At 40.1% G+C, this 21,381-nt stretch overlaps 1 protein-coding gene across 3 annotated transcripts in view; it reads left to right on the top strand.

The window, feature by feature from the left end:
• Positions 1 to 21,381, top strand: part of ptpn11b (protein tyrosine phosphatase non-receptor type 11b) — a 156,001-nt gene that overhangs the window by 121,609 nt on the left and 13,011 nt on the right. For all 3 annotated transcript variants that reach the window (XM_067970300.1, XM_067970299.1, XM_067970301.1), the window contains exons 4-12: positions 2,096 to 2,288; positions 6,484 to 6,600; positions 8,409 to 8,522; positions 9,359 to 9,455; positions 9,953 to 10,032; positions 12,560 to 12,703; positions 15,703 to 15,834; positions 17,174 to 17,328; positions 18,965 to 19,032. In XM_067970300.1, the coding sequence (XP_067826401.1) occupies positions 2,096 to 2,288; positions 6,484 to 6,600; positions 8,409 to 8,522; positions 9,359 to 9,455; positions 9,953 to 10,032; positions 12,560 to 12,703; positions 15,703 to 15,834; positions 17,174 to 17,328; positions 18,965 to 19,032 (1,100 nt within the window). The remainder of the gene's footprint in view (positions 1 to 2,095; positions 2,289 to 6,483; positions 6,601 to 8,408; positions 8,523 to 9,358; positions 9,456 to 9,952; positions 10,033 to 12,559; positions 12,704 to 15,702; positions 15,835 to 17,173; positions 17,329 to 18,964; positions 19,033 to 21,381) is intronic.

Raw genomic sequence — 21,381 nt, 5'->3', positions numbered from 1 at the left:
TACAGGGGGCAGACCTATTGCCAACTGTCCAGTAGGTTCCTGCATCTCCTCTACCAAGCACTTACTCCTCCTCAGCTCTGCACTCAGCCTCAATCGTCGCTATCTCCTCGGGTTCACTAACTGCATCCTCTGGGATGTAAGTAGCCATGTTGGTGCTTGCAAATATTAATGAGACACACTGGATGCTGTATGATGCTGCCTTGCTCTGGGCCACTGGCAGCACTGACCAGAGCTTTTCCAGGCCTAGAATGACAGAAAAAGGACAAATATTAGAATGCTGACTCCCTGAAATGCTTTCAAACAGATCTTCCATTGCAAGATACTGTGTGTAATATTTTGGTGGTTATGTATACCTTTGACTGATTGAGAAGGGAGACAAGACATAACAGCAGAATGATAGTAGTTTCACCTTTCACTGCATCCTTGGTGCTCTGATATGCCAGGAAATCCAGGTTGGCCTCTTCCATGATTCAAGGGTGATTTATGAGTCTTTCTTTAGTTGGAACTTATTTCCTTGAATTTTCCTTGTCACAAAAGCTGAAAAGTAGTCTTGAAAAGCTGTAAGTTGAAGGAGGGTCCTTTTTATACTCAGAGAGGGCCTCAGAATTTTCAAACTACACGAAAGTTAATATATTCAGTAATCACGAGGTACTCAGCACTGTTAACTTTCAGTATATAATGGGAAGTTGAAAATAGAAGCTTTCAAACTCAAAAGGGAACTGATCATATGAAATAACCAGATGGAGAAAATAAATTCTATTTTTATTTCAGAGTTAAATGGAACACAAATGTACGTAATTTTAAGATAATTTTAGCCTTGATTTTAACTCCTGGTGACTACCAAGAACGGGGCATGCGTAGGGTGGTGTACGGGGTAAAATAGAGGCATAACACTTACTCCTCATTTACGCCATGCTCCTACCCGCCACCAATTTAACTCCCGGATTTCGTGAGGCATTGGAGGTAATCACTATACGCAGCCGAGGGCTTCATAATTATGCAAAAGTTGGGGTCCTATGATCAGGGCCAGAAGAGGCCCAGGAAGGTAATGTTAAAACAAAATGTATCCTTGTGGGCTAGGAATCCTTCGGCTTCCTTCCCTCTATTCATTTTCCTTAGTGCTGGGGATCATTCCCACGGATCCCCGGCGATGGCCTCCTGTCGCCCGAAATCCTGCTCACACCCGCCTGTTGGCCAGGTAGTGATTCCTGCTGAGCTTGGGCAGGAGACACACCTCCAACATTGAAATGAGGCCTGGGATTTAAAATGGCTCAGGCCTCATGCCAGTGCAGCTATGCAAGCTTGATGCTTGCCCTGCAAACCCCCATGCTGCACTCATGCTCAGAGTTAAAATCGGGGCACTGTAGCGTCATGATGCATTGTTTTCACTGACTACTACAAAAGATTCTTCAATGAGGGAACATTAATTTAAAGCAAAGGACTCAAGATAAATTTATTATACAAAATGTTTTTAGATCATGGGATACTTTGCCACAGGGAGTCATTGAGGCAGACACCATTACACCTTTTAAGGGAAGAGTAGATAAACATTGAAGCAGGGGAAGATACAGGGCTTTGGAGAAAGAACAGAACAGTGGGATTAGTTTTGGATTGCAGTAGCAAAGAGCTGGCACAGTCACTGTGGGTTGAATGGCCTCCTGTGTTTTATGATTCTGTTTTCTCCTGTTATTCTAAGGACAAATATTTTTTAAAGGTGCTTTTACACTGACATTTATTTTCAGGGGTCTATGATTTTGCCACTGAGAAAAGGGAGACAGTTGTAGCATTGTAAACACAGGGAACAGGTGCATGTTTTTGAGGAATGTTTAGAACAGATTCAGTTCCAAGAACATTAAAGAACAGCTTGCTCCAAAAATTCTGTTTCTTGATCGTCATGTTGGCTGCCACAAGAACTACAATTGCTGCTTTTCATCATTTTTAAAGATTTGCAGCCACAACCAGTGGTGCATTGTCACAGGTGTCACTAATAGAGTCATGTGCATTAGTGCTTATACTTAGTGTTTACAAGCAATTAACTTATAGTGAATGGGAAAGATGCAGGAAGCCTGTTGTAATTGTTAATATCTGTTTTCAGGTGGTATCATGGGCATCTATCAGGTAAAGATGCTGAAAAACTTCTGACAGATAAAGGAAAACCTGGAAGTTTCCTTGTGCGTGAAAGTCTCAGTAAACCAGGGGATTTTGTTCTATCAGTGTTAACTAATGAAGAAAAGGTTGAAAATGGAGATCGCAAAGCAAGAGTAACACATGTGATGATTCGGTATCAGGTGGGCTAATCAGATTGGTCACAATTTTTTTTATTATTATGGATTCTTTTTAATTTGCTATTTGTTTTAGCTAGCAAAGAAGTGCTTGTAAATTTTGTTTCTTTATGTTGAAAATTACCTGTCAGTTGGAGTCTACTACTTACTAATGTAAAATTCAACTTTCGGAGCTTGATAATACTATGATAACAACAAAGCAAATAGTCAATGAAGACTAAAAGCACAACATAAATAAAGATTTCTCATGGCTCTTCTAATTCCTCCATTTGTTAGTGCACTAACCAGTGTGGAAGTGACCAGGAAAATCCCAGATTTAATCCCTGGTTTATGCTGAGTTAGTTGATTGGAGTAGGGAGTGGAAACAAATCAGACAGGACTGTTGCTACTGATCACTATACAGTGGCCTCTGATGGAAAATGTTTGTGTAATGAAAAGATTGGGCACAGCTCTAATGCCCCTATTGTCAAATAGCCTGCTGACACTTTCCAGGTTCACACAAGAAGAATGGATATACGGGTAATATATCACAAGGTAATATAACAACAGTTATCCTCTCAGGAGAGAAGGGGAGAAAACGGAACAAAAAAAACTGATCAAATTCACATCATACAGAAGTGCTCCATAGGTATCGCCTTCGTTATGTCACCTCGGTTTATCTATAACAGCATTTAGCAGCAAAAATGGAGTATATACAAGAGTGTGTGGAGGAAACTTTTAGAAAGGAAGTTATAATTGAAAATATCAAAAAGCAAAGTTCCTGGACTAACCTAGCAAGCAGTAAGTATTCCTATCAATTATTCTTTTACACATGCTTTCCTTTGTAACAATTTAGATTTAGATCAGAAGGCTGCAAAAGTGTTAATCGCAATATGTAGATTTCTAAGTAAATTTGTGCATGTTATAGAGGGAGAGGAGTGGAGTTAGAGAGAATGAACATTTACTTAGGGATTATGAATTACTATAAGGCACTACTCGATTAAGGAGAATATTAGTCATTATAGTTATAATGAAAAAAGTCTGCAGAATAATAGCTGTGCTGTAACACAATAAAGGGTTTCTGGTTGAAGGTCATGATGACAAACTCTGAAACTGTGAGAGTAAGTTTCCAAGCAATTCATGTAAGTTATCAGCACCCTGAAATTGTTTTACTGTCCATCATTCGCCTTCCCGCAACCGTTACAGTCTACAGAAATTATAGAATCTAAGGTATTCCCCTGTTTCAACCAGTAAAATAAATTTGGATATCACTGATGGTCGAATCACATGGTTCAGAAATGAAAACCAACTGTCTGACAGTGGGCCGGAAATTGCTCTGAGTGGCGAACACATGTCACCTGCCACTGGTAAGTAACTAACTCACCCACAAATTTTTTGCGCTCTTCTGAGCATCAACTTGCTTTAATTGAGAGCTGCAAGAAGTGCAGCGGTGGGTCACTGCTTCTCTGAGCTGTGAGAGGAGGAAAGGAGCGCTATGTCCCCTCCACCAATCAGCTTGAAGCAAGCCACGATGTGCGAACCAGGAAGTGCAGTTCATTAACAAACTGCGCAAACTAACAACCAGGAAGTGCCAGGCAAGATTAGTAAATGTACAATAAAATGAGATCGAGAAAGTAAAATAAAGAGAGGGTAAGATTAAAAGATTCAGATAAAAGAGACAGAAAGAAAAAGTAAAAAAAAATATTTTTTTTAAATTAAAAATGTTGTTTTCTTTAAGTGTCCAAAACTATTAAAATCAGGAGTAATGAGACTCCACATTTTAAAAAGTTAATTTTTAGTGCCAGGAAGGTTGTTTGGCAGACATCAATACTTAACCACGCTGTTAAAACTTAATTTAGACCTAAAAAATGCAGCATACCTCTTTTGGGGTGAGATTAGTTTGTTTCCAGCTGGGCAGGAGAGCAAGTTGGCACTGGTCCATTGATTGCAACCAGCAAGGTCCCTTTAAGGAGATCACCGGCGAACCAGGAAGAGCAAGTTCTGGATTTCTGAGTTTGATTGTGCATATGCGGTCACCGGAACTTGTTCTTCGATTTCCCCACCAATAACGGTGAGCGCTGTTAGGCTCACCGTTATATTGAAAGCAATTTCCGGCCCATTATCTATGTCGACCTCCAATAAAAAAAACTGAAAGCATTAAACCAAAAAAGTAAGAAATCATTATCATTCTAGGCGCCATAAATATAAGGTACTCACTAAACAATCCAATAAGGAATTCAGAAGAAACTTCTTTACTCAGAGTGCTGAGAATGTAGAACTCGTTACCACATGGAATGGTTGAGGTGACTAGCATAAATGCATTTAAGGGAAAACTAGATAATTACATGAGGGAGAAAGGAATAGAAAGATATGTTAATAGGGTGAGATGAAATAGGTGGGAGGAGGCTCTTGTAGAGCATAAACACCAGCATAGACCTGTTGGGCCGAATGACCTATTTCTGTGCTGTAAAATTCTATGTAATTCTCTTTACTGTATGTCATACTGTAGAATGTATTCCAAGGTATTGACGTACTTCAGGATTCTAATGATGTTGACAGTCTTCACTGAGTTTCACTGTTAAGGTTTATGGCATCATTTCAGCCTCTTGGAGGGCATTCTAGACTGTGTGTTATCATGGATATAATAAGTATTATGGCCTCGGGGTTAGTGGCAGGACATCAAATTTGCATGGGCAAGGTGGCCACCTGTGCCTCTGCGGGCACATCTCCAGTACCCACCTGCCCCACATAACCGGAAAATCTGGAGTCTGCCCACAATGGGAGAAAGTTGCTCAGACCCCCAACCCCAGCCATGTTCCCTTTGGCCCCTGTATAATCAAGAAAATTTAAGAAAAACATTTTTTCCATTGTTTGGGGGTCCAGTCTACTTGCCTGCCCTGAATACCCTCTCCCCCAATGAGGCTCACTTGGAATACCAGCCTCCCGTAGCAACGTGGGTCTCAAATAAGCTTGGGAAGCAAGAACTCCCTCTTTTTCCATCCACCTGACAACATTTTCCTTGTATGGGGCAGGCCGGAAAATCCCAGAAATGGGGGCAACCCCGCACAACCGCATCCCTGCCATTTTCCGGTGGGTTCTACTGATCTCCCACCAGACAATGGCCAGAGTCTTGCAGAACCCCTGAGAAAATTCGGGCCTGTGTGTGTGTCTAACTCTGAGTTATAGATTACCTCTTGTTCTATTAAGGGTGTGAACTGGCCTTATAGCTATTCTTCCATTGTATGTTATTTAGTTTTCATTGCATTTATTAATCCTCTTAGAAGTATGATATTGTGCTATACAATGGTAAGTTGTTATTGGTGGTTTGCTCCATATGACAAGAAAGAGTACAATATAGCTGATGACTTGAGTCCTCTTGAATAGCGAGTCACATGGCAGGAAGCACAGGAATATTTTAAAATGTCAAAAACTGATCACTTAAATAGCTGGGTGATACATTGAGTTAGAACACTGTCCTTTCACTTCTAAAGCCTGATTTCAAATCCAGCCAGGTTGATAGGATGGAAATATCCTTAATTTCTCAACTAGTAAGCCTACTAATGTGAAATGAATTTGACACTTTGCCATCCAAGAGGATGATTTCCACTGGTCACTTTATAAAACAAAATTATAAATGGGCAAAATTTCACTATAATTAGTGAACAGCGGAAATCTTCCCCCAAATTTCTAGTGAACAAACGTGCACAGCACAAATCTTCCCATAATTTAGCAGTCTCATTCAGAGAGGCCATCATAATAGCTAGTGTGGAAAATTAAAAATTCTTACTTTTGCACTAGGTTGGAAGGGTTCTGAGTTTAGGATTAAGATTTTTTTTTGGGCCAGAGATGGGGAGTTTTACTCTTCATCTGACCTATGCTCTGCCTGACTTGGGAGTACATGATGCTGATAATGACATTAATATGTTGTATGAAATCAGAACACTCTGCATCCTAGTACACAATGGACAAAGTATAGCGTAGGACATTATTTTGTCTGGATGATGACCGAAGAATTAATACATCTGCAGCAAACCTAAACATCTTTCCCTGCATTTAGGGCCCATGTACATGCAACCAACTCTACAATATTAAAGTTACAATAAGCCCCTCTTTAAAATCTCAGCTTAAGAGGATAGTAGGCTCCAAATCTCTTTGCAGGCGGATATTCTATATTACAAGTCATTTGTGCATTTTAATCAGTCTGTTTTTTATTTTGATGCAGGTTGGAAAGTATGACGTTGGTGGAGGTGAAAGATTTGACACACTTACAGACCTAGTGGAACACTACAAGAAAAACCCAATGGTAGAAGTTTCTGGAATTGTCGTTCACCTTAAACAGGTACAGTATTTGTCCTTCTAAGGGGTAGGTCTATGTACTTCTGGATAATTTTCCAGCGTGGTAAATTATTTTTGGAAAAAGTGAATCTGACAAATGCACCATTATATTTTAACATTTTTCATCTGTAGAACTAGAACCAGGGGTGGGGGCTTCATATTATTATATCAATGCTTGAGTGTGTATCTATTATAAACCTTGACTTGTCCTATCGGTAACTTAATCCTTTATAAGATTTTCCACAAACTTGATAAGCGACTATTCTCATCACATTCTTTTTACCAGCTAAAAATGAGCTTCCTGGAACTGTCGTTCATTACAAATGTGACTGAGTTCCTAGTAGCGCGTTTAATGAAAATTTCTAGAGGCTTGTAACAGCCAAAAAAGTGAAATCGGTAATACTCCTTTTAAAAAATACTGCTAAGTATATGGGGATAATAACCATGTGTTTCAGGGAAGGCTAGCAAATGTGACTTTGGTAGCAACACTTAATTTACAACAATCACTTATCGTTTTGATTGGTGTGTTTTTAAAATGACTGACTTTTTAAAAATTAAACCTGGATGGAAGTGGCATGCATAATTTTTACATTTTTATACATTGGGCTTGGAAGGAAGGCATAAAACCATAAGGATTTTTAGAAATAGGAAAAGGTCTAGAGAATCAACAAGCCCATCCTGTTTTGATACATTTCAACTCCCTTCTATCTATCTTCTCATCATGTTCCTCAGTTCCTTTTGTGCATAAATGCATATAAATAACTCAGTGCACAGCACCAATTACAGCAACTGTATAACCTCTTTTAATTTACTAATATAACCCACCATTTTATAGTACTTACCCTTTTTTTTTACTGCAGCCAGATACAGGGCTGACAGTTACACAGATATGTCCACGGTGATCCCTAGATCTTTTCTTGATCAGCACACTGTATGACTATTGAACGTAATACAAGCTCCTTTTGGCCCTTTGTTCATATACAAATTATTTAAACCGATCAACATTGACCTGCATCTCACACCTATTCGCCTAAAACATCTAAATCCTTTAGAAACTGGTTGTATAGCTTCTCATTATTTTCTCTGTCCCCTAATTAAGCATCGGCTGTAAACTTGGAGACTTTGCCAAGGATGCCCTCATCCAAATCATTAATATACATATAAAAGAACAAGGGTACCAAGACAATACAATTTCTTTACTTTGTGTACAATGGCTAGGGTGCTGTCTCATCAGTATATCAGAAATTCTACTGCCTACAATTAAATTTTAGAAGGATGCCTTTTTTAAAATAGTAATATAGGGGTAAAAAAAACAGCTGTACTGCTTCTTGGAGTGTGCCAGGAGCATATATAAAATTGTGCACTTTCACCCCATAAAATTTCCATCCATTAATGTTGGTGGACAGAAAATCACGGGCTGGAAGTGTTCAGTTTTACAGTATTTTCTGCTAGCATGCACCAAAGAACAGCACAGTGAAACTTTTACCTCTTAATAGCCACAGTTTAAAAGAAAATATTTGTAAATTCTAACATACAGCTCTCATTAAAAGTCGCCCGAGTCAATATATATTCCATTGCAATTCCAGCCTAGTTCAGGCGTGGCAGACGCAAAATTCAGAGGTTGATTTTACTCTGGAAAAATGGGTGGCTGTGAGTTGAATTTCTCCCCTAAAGTAAAATAAGGAACCACCACTGTTTTAATTAGCTATTCAGTGGACTTGATGCATTTTAATTTAACTGTTTCACTATTAAATTGAATTAACTGAAAAAAGTTATGTCATTTTAATGAAACAACCTTTGTTTTTTTCACAGCCATTTAATGCCACAAGAATAAATGCTGCAAACATAGAGAATCGAGTGAAGGAACTCAATAAAACAGCAGACAACACAGAAAAGGCCAAGCAAGGCTTTTGGGAAGAGTTTGAGGTAAGTGGGATTATATATTTATATATTTTTTAATACACAGAATAGAATCTTGCAAGTCGACCTCCCCATGTAATCTATAACCTGACCACTCCATTAAGAGAAATGGGTTTTTTTTTTAGTTAACTACATTTTGTCTCACTTACTCAACTTTGTTTAGTCCCAGGTCTCATTTTAACCCCTCTAAAGGTACTTTGATGCTTCTTTAGTTTGGGTTGCAAAAGATAGATGTCAATGCACCAGCACCTGGTCTTTACATTTCTAAAACCAGCTCCCTTAACCTGACAGCAAGGTCGTAGATGCTCAACAAGGTGGGTCTAAAATTTTAGCAAGGTATGTAAAGGCAGCATTCTTCCTTGACCCGAACTATAGAAGTGACAAATATAAAAGTGCCTTAAATCAGCCACTTTGCAGAACTTGCCTTGACCTCTTGATTAGATTTCACAAAAAAATTGTATTGCAGTACCTTTTTCAAAAGACTGTTAACACCTCTTTGAATACTGCTGTAGTATCTGGATTCCCTGTTCTGCAAAACATTTGCAAGAATTCTTGCCCACAGCAGTGATTCAATCCCCTCTAGCAGGAGATCAGAATAGAATTGCACTCATTTCGCCTTCCCACAAAATTAAAAAGTGCACACCAGTCTACATGATTACTTGATTATAATTAAATCACTATCCTCATATCACAGAACAAAAGGTAGCTGAGGTCCTATGCATTGTAAAAAAAAATTCTCATAATCCGTTCATTCCATCAAAGGAAAGTCCAGCTAACTGGATTTAATTGCTAAAAGTTAATTCAAGCATATAATACGCACCTTGTGTGTTTTTCTTTAACAGCTTCTCCAGCAACAAGAATATAAACTACTATATAGCAGAAAGGAGGGACAGAGAATAGAAAACAAAAGCAAGAACAGATACAAAAATATTTTACCATGTAAGTGGACTTTACTTCTAGGTTTGTGTCAGCATTGTCATATTCTCAGTGATCCATAGGAAGCCAAGCCTTCAGTTAAAGTTCAATTCAATGAAAAGATGGACATATTCATCAAACCTGCTGTTCTAAATTGATGCTGTGCTTCTATTCATGGATGATCATTGCTGATTTGTCTTTTTTGCAGTTTTGTACAGATGACAGTTAAAATATAGAGGTTGAGTTAATGCTTCCAAATTTTATTACTGCCTGACAATACCAACTGTACTGAAATGTTGCAGGGTGCACAGTAACAATGGACTGTATCCTGTGAGTTGGCATGGATTGAGTGACCATCTCAACAGAGTTTTTCCATGTCTAACTAACTTGTACAAATCGTAGTAAATGCCATTGTCAGAATGCAAATTTGCCATTGCAAACATAACTGTGTACACATATATTACAGGTATAGGTCCAAGGACTTTATACTAATGATACTAATTATTACCTTCTTGTTGTAGTTGATAATACCAGAGTTACCCTGAAGGAAGTGGATGAAACGATATTGGGATCAGATTATATCAATGCTAATTATATCACAGTAAGTGTCTATTCTTCTCCAAGATGGTTTGTAATGACTTTATTAGACCTGGCCTTATGTATTTTGTACATCACTAAAAACACTATAACTACATGCATTTTACTACATGTTGGGTTTTAATGGATTGTGGGGGGGTGGGTGTTGTACGGAGTTGCAGAGGGGTGCCGAATGTTCTTGGTGCCCAGGGCCCCAAGAATTCTTAAGTTGTCTGATGCTACTCCATAATTTTCCACATGCAAAATTCCCAGTCTCAGCTGTTGCATCAGAAAGGGATGCTTGGCACAGGTCAGTTATTTACCCACAGGGACAGAAGGTCGGAGCATCATTTACATGGGGCTACTCTCCAGCAGCTCCAACTCTCCCATTACAGGGCAGCAGTGGCAGAGGTCTAAGAAATTGCTTGCCCAACCTTTTGGTCTGGGAATAGTGGGGGAGACAAGCAACTTTAAATGGGACAAACATATTGGGGGGGAAAAAAATTGAATAAGGCCTATTTTAGGGCATAGGTAGCATGACTATTAACCCGCACCCAATGGCCCCTGCGCAGGCAGGACGAGACTTTCGTCTGGCCTCAGTATTCACCTTCAAGCAGCATTGTATTTGACACGAGGATTCAATGCAATTCACACTTTCCACCAGCAGGGGAAGCCCCAATCTCTTAAAGGGAGGATGCCTCCTAAAATCTCTTAAAGGTAGCTGCTATTTGCTAAAAATTGAAGTCTGCTGTCTGCACGGAGATCAGACACCGCACACGTAAAACACAAATGCAGGTCCCGTCCCTATGTTTACATACTGTTGAGTTATGTTAAAGCACTGAATAAAGATTGCGCACTTCTAAATCCCACATGCTCCAATCTGCATGCCAGACCTCACCAATCTGCCGATCTGAGTTTGTACCAAGCCTGCGAGAGTGCGTGCACCAAGGTTCTCTGATGATGCACTAGAGGCCTTGGTACAAGAGGTGGACAGAAGGATGGACATCCTATATCCGCGGTGGGGATGGAGGCAAGAGGCCCTCCAGGGATATGCCCAAAAGGCAGTGGGGGACGAAGTCGATACCAGGCGCACAGCACCATCAACATGGATGCAGTGCAGGAAGAAGTTCAATGCTCTGACATGAGTGGTCAAGGTGAGTGAGGTCAACTGTCAAGTGGCATCTCCTACCAACTGCACCACTAATGCATCCAGTGCTCCACGCACTACACCCCCCCCCATCACCTACATACCAACAAACTCTTTCAATCAGTACTCAACTCTTCCAATCAGATGTTTCCTCTCACCCTTACACATTACCACTGTTGCAAGCCGCCCACCCACAACTCACAGGCCACACACACTGACAGCTATTCAACCGAGACAAGCACATCACCCAGACACATGTCCAGCTTTCTTGCAGGAGAAGGTGGCGCATATCAGGAGGCAGTAAGTGGCAGTGACGTTGAGCCACACGAGCCTGTTCCGCCACTCAATGAGATCCTGGCGCACCTGTGACCTAACTCCATATACTCGCCTTAGTCCCATATCCCTTAATACCCTTGTTTCACAGAAATCTATCAATCTCAGATTTAGAATTCACAATAGAGCTAGCATCAACTGCCGTTTGCAGAAGAGCGTTCCAAACTTCTACCACCCTTTGCTTGTAGAAGCATTTCCTAACTTCACTCCTGCACTTCCTGGTTCCAAATGTTAGTCTATGTCCCCGCGTCCTAGTATTCAAGTATAGCAGACAAAACAGTTACAAATGTATCTGCAGCCGGAAGCAATAACCCAGCAACTAACCTGTAAATCCTGCATGATCCCTTTAAATAGCATTGGTGGGGGGTCCTCCAGGCATTCTAAGACACGTTCAAATGGTCGTGGTTAAGACTGCGCGTTGAATTGAGCGTTAGACACCATTTTGGAACTTATCATTTTAAATCAGCTTTGCCCACTGATTGTATACATTTTCTCCTTACTTTACATGCTGCCGGCGTTCGGAATTTGCGCATGCACGCCACTCTGGAAACGTGCATGCGCAGCCAAGACGCCATCTTGGCACTTCGGGAGGCCGCGTAGCACCAAAACAACGGGCGCTACACGGCCCAATTTCTTGCCCATTTTGTTTTTTTCAAGAGAAGGGCATCTTATCATTTTCAAATGAACAAAACCCATTTTTTTACGAGAAGTATTCGACTCCATGTTAAGCAAAATCACAAAAATGGTTTAAAATATTTCCTGTGGTGGTTTTGGAAATTTTGAGCAGATGATGGAACTTCGCTGCACTTAGTTGTAAGTATGCAATCTGACTTTGTCTCAAAACAGTAAACAATGTAAAAGTATTTATGTTGGGATGGTAAAGAATAATGTGAATCAATTAATATTTTTTAATTTTACAGGGCATAACCAAATTCATAGTTTGAAAAAAATCCCTCTTGTATGTATTGGTCTAGGTGGTAATCAATAAAACTTATCATATTTAAACTCCTTCAATAAAATGAAAAGGTAGACATTGGAACAATGGTTTTCTTTATTCCACATGAAACTGAAGAATGGAAAAAGTGGAGATGATTCCAAAAACTACATTGCAACACAAGGCTGTCTTCAGAATACAATCAATGATTTTTGGAAAATGGTTTATCAAGAAAATGCCCACGTCATTGTCATGACAACCAAAGAAGTAGAAAGAGGAAGGGTGAGTATGTTCTTATTTATGGATAAAATATTTATATTTGGCACAGGCAAAAAGAAGTTTATAATTTTTAAGAAAAAAAACTTTTTTAAAAAATGGATTGGCTAAAATTACAGTTAATTGGAATTTCATAAGATTTTTTAAAATTGAAAATCTTAGCAGAAGGGCCAAGGGCTATACTATAGGGTAAACCCAGATTCAAAAAATTAAAAACAAGCTTAAGTGTTCCCTGTGGAAACTACACATGTGAGGATAGAATCAGGCTTGGCTGTGAGGCCCTCCAGAGTTAAATAGCCTGCTGACTCTCACTGTCAAGCTCACACGTGAGTAATGTCCATTTGAAAAGTTCTCCTAAAACTGTACCGCAGGAAGGAATCAGTTTTCTCTCCTCCCTCTCTTTAGCAGGAAATAAAAAAACAAAGAAATGCGAATCTTAGATATCATATGCAAATCATACATAGCTTAGATATGTATGAGTATGTTATACATAATAACCATGAAAATCCATAGGTTGTTGGGATCATGCCTGCCGGTTCCCTCCTGTGCTAACCCCAGTGAAATACGCGGGATAAGTGAGTCATCACCTCGTTTGTGTGAGGCGGGCAGGTGCTCACTCCATTACAGACGCATCTTGGATTCCACACCCGCGTCATACTTCTGAATCCTCCAGCGAATGGCCGCCATAGGGATAGGGGAGATGTCCAGTTTTCTCCCCGAGACCCCATACAGTTTTCCCTCCTATGTAAGAGGCCAATACTAACATTTTTTAAATGTTACCCATTTTCAGGGATTTACGCCACTTTTCTGGCCTGGACTTGGCTCTTTCTGGAAGCCGCTGGTACAGCACACCTCACTGGGGATACCAGCCTCCAGTCTTATGCCAGGTCCCTCATGGGTCAGGAAACTGTAAACTCCCAGATTAGGGAGTCCTAGTCCTTGGTCCTGCCACGTCGTGAGTTCTGATGTTACTGGCTCTGTTGTGCATTTCCAGCACTTCTGTTTTTATTTCGGATTTCCAGCATTGACAGTTCTATTTAATTTCTTTTGTAGCCTTAGCCCATTGCGCATCCAAGCGTCCTTTTACCAAATTCATTATAGTTTAATATCCTGAGAAAAGTTGTTGATTTAAAGAGGAAGGAACGTTTGCATGTCTGTCCGGAAGATATTCCATCATTGCATGAATTGAAACAGCCATGTTCTGCTGAAGCCACAGGGGACTCCTATGAAGCTTGCTCTCTACTAAGTACTGAAATTCAGAGATCATAAATAATTGCAAAGAATTGAGGAGATACTTCTAAGAAACATTCCTTGATGAGCTTTTGCTAAATAGGCTGAATGTGCTTTAATGTTTTATCAGTCTGGTTTCCTACAGCACATGGGCATCTTCTCATATCAACGGAGAAATAAATATATATGGGTAAATTATTGTAAGGGGATGCATCAGTCATGCAAGTGTATTACCGGTTGTAGGGCGGTGAAATCCCAGGAGTCAGTCTGCACTGGAATTGTGCTGCCTGTGTTTTTTTTTTACAGCTCTGCTGATGCACATTAGGGGTTTGAAAATTATTTTAATGAGGACAGAGCTTCCCTACTGTGCATTTTGTGTAGTTTGCCCCAGAAATGCAGCATCATCGCTGAGGGCCTGAATAAAACATACATTCCTGGCCTTTGAGAGTCACTTTCTTAAAGATGTGTTTAGCTTGTTTGTGAGTGTGAGATGATACTATTTTTTGGCCTTTAAGTTACTTTTGTTGCATTTAGTTTGGTGCATTTTTTCCAACATTTTGTACTTTATGTTTGCATTGTTCTCTTTTTCACCTCCTACCATTGAAGGAGGTTTACAGTCTATTGATAATTCAAAGTGGTTTATTTCGATAATACATTGAATGATCGAATAATTTTAATAAAGCAATGTAAATAACATAGTAAAGTGGGAATTTACTTGTTAAAAAAAAATTGAATTACTAAATAATTTGAAATATTCAATTTTAAATGAAGAGTTTTTCTTGGCATGAATAATGAAATCTGCCTTCACTATCTATGCTTCACCAAGGATGCAGTCTTGAAACTTTGCCATCTCCTGCAGTCCCTCCTGCAATTTTGTCTGGGACTGGGATGATTCTGACATTGATGGTGAAAGTCACCATACCTTGAACTTCTATGCCATTAGCTCTTCTCCAGCTGCCTCAGATGACATCGCTCAGATCAGCTAGTCTGCAGTGTATTGCTGCATACGTCAGATCCCTGATGCTTTGTTTTCCAGGGCTAATGACTTTACAAATGGAAGATATTTGTGTCCATGATCTCCTCACATGTGAAACAGCACCTACCTGCTCTGTCAATTCTTCTCAGGCTGCCCCTGGATGGCATATTTCTGAGAAGGATGCCCCCCTGCTGCAATAACGATAATTCTCTTTCATTGCACCTCTCTCAGCATCTTCTTTAGGGCTTTCTCTGTAATTGGGAGTCCTCCCTCCTCCTTGGGGTCTTGCACTGCCCTCAGCGATGCAGTTCCTTCTGTTGCAAACTCACATTGCTGTAATGGTTTGTCTGCCCCTTTAAGGCGCAACAGGAGCTCTTTAAATCTATTGCCATACTGGATATCGCACCCAGCTCCACACACTCCAAGCACGTAGACCAATGTGCACTGGGAACTTAGGACAATTATTTTAATGTGTCTAGTGTACCTTGCAAACTCTTGAGGTCCACTCTATGTGCTCCTGACAATAGATGTGTTTGCACACTTCCACATATGCCACTGCAGTACCCCATCACAAAATTGGCCCTACGGTTTTAAAATGAATGATGTTACTTGAAGAAATGACCACACAGAATACCACTAGGAGAAAGCACTATCCCTAAAGTTTGCTTATCCCTTTGAAAAGATAGATTTTTATTTTATTTTATCTAAAATAAAATTGCACATCATGAATATTTCTGTTGGATTACAGTCTCTGAATTGGAATATTCTACTATTATTGTTCACTTTCTGTTTCTTCCAGAACAAATGTTTCCGCTATTGGCCAGATTCAGAAGCATCAAAAGAGTATGGTATGATTTCTGTGCGACATCTGGAAGAACGCATGGCACAAGATTACATTGTACGAGAACTGGAGGTTATACGAACAGACCGGGTAACTATACACTTGATCAGAAATGTTCATCTGCATCATATTGGCTTGGTCTTTTTCAGAGAAAATAGAGAAAATAAAAAATGGAGAATGATAGGTATCTATAGAGAGCTCTAGGTACTGTAATCCAGTTAAGATTTCTTCAACGAGTACTGAGGGAATGCTGCATTGTCGGAGGTGCCATCTTTCAGATGTGACATTAAACCAACGCCATGTTGCAAAAGATCCCACAACACTATTCAAAGAAGAGCAAGGATTTCTCCCAGTGTCTGAGCCAACTACCATCACCAAAAACAGATTAACTGGTCACTTAATTCATTGCTGTTTGTGGGACCTTGTGAACAAATTGGCTGCCTTGTATGTCTACACAACAGTGACTACATTTCAAAAGTAATTCATTATCTGTGAAGAACTTTGTGACAAACTGAGGAGGTGCAAGGCACCTTTAAGAGAGAAAGTTGATGTCATAGGTTATTAGAGGACAGTGATCTGACTCCCCCCTCCTAAGATTGATGCTATCATCAATTTACTTACAATACATTTTATACCAGATAGTGAATTTTGACTTTAAATGTTTCTCTGACCATGTTCGAGTATATTTTATGAATTTGAATGTGGTGCTACTTGGAATGGGACAACAAAGATTATAGTCAGTTTTGTGGCTAAGGGCCTGAAGGAATATTAGGGCACAACACAGACCATACAGGTTTACCAACTTGTTGCTTTTTTAACTCCCACAGTACCAAACACAATCTAGTATAATAATATTTTAACATTCAGTATTGGTGACTTCTGGATGCAGTCTGGTGCTTATCAATGTAACCCATACAATTCTTTTGTTGTGGGGAGGGAGAACAAGAAGTATAGGCAGAAAATAACTTTTAAAATACAGACAGAATACAAACACAGTGCTTTCTGTGTACTGAAAGCAAACAAAAGGGATTAAAAGTAGATCATTATTGGACCAAGAAAATATACATTATTTTCATTGCACTTATATAAAACTTGTATTATGGTTACCTATATTTTACACTACTAGCTGAAAAGGAAGCATTTTCTTTAATGCATTTGATTACTGAGTAGACTTAGTAGAATTAAAGGAAAACCAAAAAAAAACTAGCACCAATTTAAGAATGACTTTTATAATTATTCATTCCTGTTGAGATTTATTGAGCATTTTTTTTTGGCAAAATAGAATTGCCATACGGACTCTGCTGTATTTCATGTTAATAGTGCAGGATTGCTTGTTTGAAAATGTGTAACAATTGCTACAGTCCCTGTTGCCACTCTTCAGGCAATTGAAAATATGCTGACAAGCATTTTATGGTTTTATTTCACACAGAATGAACCACCTAGGCACATATGGCACTATCTGTACCTCAGCTGGCCAGACCACGGGGTGCCCAATGAACCAGGAGGAGTACTGAGTTTCCTGGACCAAGTAAACAGAGCACAGCAAAGCATTCCAGATACTGGCCCTATTATAGTGCACTGCAGGTACTTGGACGATTTGCAAATCTGACATTGGATCACAGTAAACTGGCCACCATATGCTGCCCCTCCTCAAAACATATACAGTAAGAGTTTCAAGGTTAATGGAGGATTCAATAACTGGTTGAAAACTGGAGCATTATTCCATTAACTGTTTCATTATATTGAGAGTGAACTGATAACATTTGCCTTTAAATATGGCTAGATCCTTTTGACACCTACTTAAATTTACACTTAGATTTATAATGGTGCCAAAATGACCTTTTAATGGAGTAACTAACCAAGTGTTGTTTGTGATTAGTTTAGAAACTGCCAATTGCATTTTGACTAACATTCAGGGCACTAATATGTGTGGTTATCCACTTGAAAGCCAAATCTAACCTTTCAGTGACTTCTTTGTTAACTGCACAAGGTCGTATTAGTGATACCTCTGTTAGGGAGTACCCTGTCTGTCCTGGAGTGGCTGCATGGGAAATGCACAAGCTGACTCTGGGCTGGCTTGAGTGTCACTCTGGAGTCAGTCTGTAGTATGGGTTTACATGGTCCCACAGACCTGGAGTAGTTCTGCAGTCCTGCTCCTGCTGTTTCATATGGAGCTGCTCTACGATGCATAAAAACACACACACCATTAATGATATTACCAGAGCAGCCTAGCAGGCAGAAAGACTCAATTTGAGGTTCTCTGTGCAGGTAACAAAATTGATGTTATTACAAAAATGTCAAAGAAAATTCTTGAGTATACTAGGGCTGAAAATCCTCTGCATTTCCAGCACACCCATGCTGCAACTCCAATAGGAGTGCAGCATAAGGGCCAGAAATTAGGCCAAGATCCAAATACACAAGGTCCTGACCTTGCCCAGAAATTCACCGTGTCCTTTGTTTGGGATGGAGCCTCCATGCTGCCCAAACAAGGCCACTGATGTAGGGGGCTAGGGATTGATTCCCTATGTTTGGAGTTCCTATGCCCCCAGGTCTAGGAGCAAGTCGGGCCAAATTCAATGACCAGAATTCCCTGTGAGAACCTTCACCACATTGGCTGCAGCGGTTCAAGAAGGCAGCTCACCACCACCTTCTCAAGGGCAATTAGAGATGGGCAATAAATGCTGGCCTCGTCAGCGAAGCCCACATCCCATGAACGAATTTTTAAAAAGTAAGATGTGGTGTACTGGCCTGCCAGTTGGTGAATGTGGGCCTACCTGGGGGGTACAGGCCTCTATAGTGACCTGGACCCCTAAAGAGAAAAGATGAGGTTTTTTTTTAAAACTTGCTTTAAATGTGGATCACGTGAGGACCGGCAAAGTATTTTGTTACTGGGAATTCATCTTACAGAGCCCTGAGATCCTCAACCGATTCAAATGGATTTTCCAGCCCCAAAACTGTCAGTATTTCAGACAGGGCCTAAAATGGGTAGAACCCTGTTGGAACCTGGATGTCCCCTCCCCTTGGACATTACAGTTCAGAAATGATCTCCCTGATGCCTGGAATTTTGTGGGCCTTACAGTTTATTACCAATCTTAATCTCAACCCTCAACCTGCATTCTGCACTCTGATATTCTCAGTGCTAGAACTCCAAACAAAAGCTGCCAATCTGTTAATCTCCATACAATTTACTTTCCTACTAACAGAATTTTTCATTCTTCAGTGCTGGAATTGGAAGAACAGGAACTATAATTGTTATAGACATGTTGGTAGATGACATTAACAGGCAAGGTAAGAAACAATAAAGCCAAATAAAAGTACGATTCATAACCAGAGTATTGATTAATTTACTTCAGATAGATTTTAGACTATCTATTATGCATGAAAGAAAATACACAATTTTTCCAGATTGTTATGTATAATGTTTCTGAGTGGACTTACTTTTTTCCATCGATTTTGTTCTGTCAATCTTCTCCCCTTCCTTTCCTCTTCTGAATACATAAGTTACCATTTTAACTGCAGCTGCCTGGCGTAAACAGGGCAATAGTAGCCTAAAGATGGCATTGGGTCACTTACCTCCCTGTTTGTGCTAGCACTCTGGCCACCGCCATCTTGGTAGGGGGCTTTAGATGTGTGCCTGGTGCACCAACCTGTTTCATATGCAAATCCGGGTCCTATGATGTACATAGAATCTCAATTGCAATTTTGAGGTATAAATGGACCCAACCCGCCGGGTCGATACGAATGAGGCTGAGGCCTCAAAATGGCTCACACCTCATACAGCAACAACAGCTGTGGGGCAGGCGCATTCCACTCGCCAACTGCCCAGTTTGCGCCGTGTTAAAATCAACCCATTGATGAGTGTTGGTTGCTGCTTGATACATTATTCCAGTGTCTATTATCCATGGTTGAATCTTGACAATGAGTGAATGGCAAACCAACAATCACAAGAAACATGAGAGGAATCTGGTGGATTCTTTTCTTCCTGAACTAGAGGAGTTGTGTCCGATTTAGCACCCCTACCATTGCCTTAGCTGAGATGGCTAACTCGCACAGAAGTGGGACCTATCTGATCTAATTGGCTCAGTTGCCCACTAATCCACTGGAGAAGAATAGCTTTTAGTTTCAAATTGCAATTAGGGGTTGTTGGGGGAGGAATTGCTATATAGTATAATAGAGCAGGCACTATTTTATTTAATGTGTCTATATAAAATGTAAGAAATAGGTAGGCCATACGGCCCCTCGAGCCTGCTCCGCCATTCAATAAGATCATGGCTGATCTTCGACCTCAACTCCACTTTCCCGCCTGATCCCCATATCCCTTCATTCTCCTAGAGTCCAAAAATCTATCTATCTTAGTTTTGAATATACTCAGCAACTCAGCATCCACAGCTCTCTGGGGTAGAGAATTCCAAAGATTCACAACCCTCTGAGTGAAGAAATTCCTCCTCATCTCAGTCTTAAATGGCCGACCCCTTATCCTGAGACTATGCCCCCTAGTTCTAGACTCTCCAGCCAGGGGAAACAACCTCTCAGCATCTACCCTGTCAAGCCCCCTCAGAATCTTGTATGTTTCAATGAGACCACCTTTCATTCTTCTAAATTCCAGAGAGTATAAGCCCATTCTACTCAATCTCTCCTCATAAGACAACCCTCTCATCCCAGGAATCAATCTAGTAGGGGAGATGAATTTAATTCTTATCCTTTTCACTTCTTTTGTCTGTTCTTTCCCTACAACAATTTTCCATTTCTGCGTAAAGGCAAGTTATCTGTTTCTAGGCTTCTATCACTGTCACACTGTAACTGACAGTGAGAGTGACCCAGAGTCGACTAATTTTGTTTCATCTGTCTATCCCTCCCTATGCTACTCATCTGCCTGTGATAGTTCACCTGAAATGGGAATATGTCATATCTGAACATACGGTGGATTTTAAAACTGCCTGGCCAATTATGTTGCTCTGTGCCTAGACTATAATTCAAGCGTGATTTTATTTTTATTCTGGTGTTTAATTATTGCTGTTACCTTCAACACTTCCTTTCCCCATCTTTCTTACCTTTCATCTTCTCTCCCTTTCCATGTGCTTTTCCTGTGCCTTTCCACTTATTTAATTTTTCTTTTATTCTTTTCTTTCATCTTTTGATGTCAGTAATTCCAATCTATCTCTGGCTGCATGCAGAATCTTGCAGTTCAGTGCACCTGAGGGAGCAGATGGTAGAGCAAAAAAGAGACAGTGTAAAGGAACGTACAAAGAAAATGAGATTTAAGAAAATAAATCATAGTAACGTACAGGAAAGAAGGAGGCCATTCGGTCCATTATGCCTGTGCTGGACAAGAATATAGGACATGACTAGGAAAGGCAGACATTGAGAAAAGAAATACATCTCACATCTTCAACAAGAATTTAATACCAGTGGTCAGAAATATGTAAACAGAGAGAAATCGCTCAGGGCCTACTCCGACACAAAGTAAGAGAAAAGCAATTGTATTATTTACACATATGAAGTATGAGGCACAATAAGGGAGCAAGAACTTAAGACACTTTTGTTTTTGACACTTCTGCAATTTAGGGTTCTGGGAAAACAATGCCCGTGCATCACCCCTGCGCATTTACATTACTGAAACAGTTTTTCTTATCCCAA

Source organism: Heptranchias perlo, chromosome 32 (genome assembly GCF_035084215.1).
Source record: "Heptranchias perlo isolate sHepPer1 chromosome 32, sHepPer1.hap1, whole genome shotgun sequence".
NCBI lineage: Eukaryota > Metazoa > Chordata > Chondrichthyes > Hexanchiformes > Hexanchidae > Heptranchias > Heptranchias perlo.
This window is presented reverse-complemented; position numbering and strand designations above follow the sequence as displayed.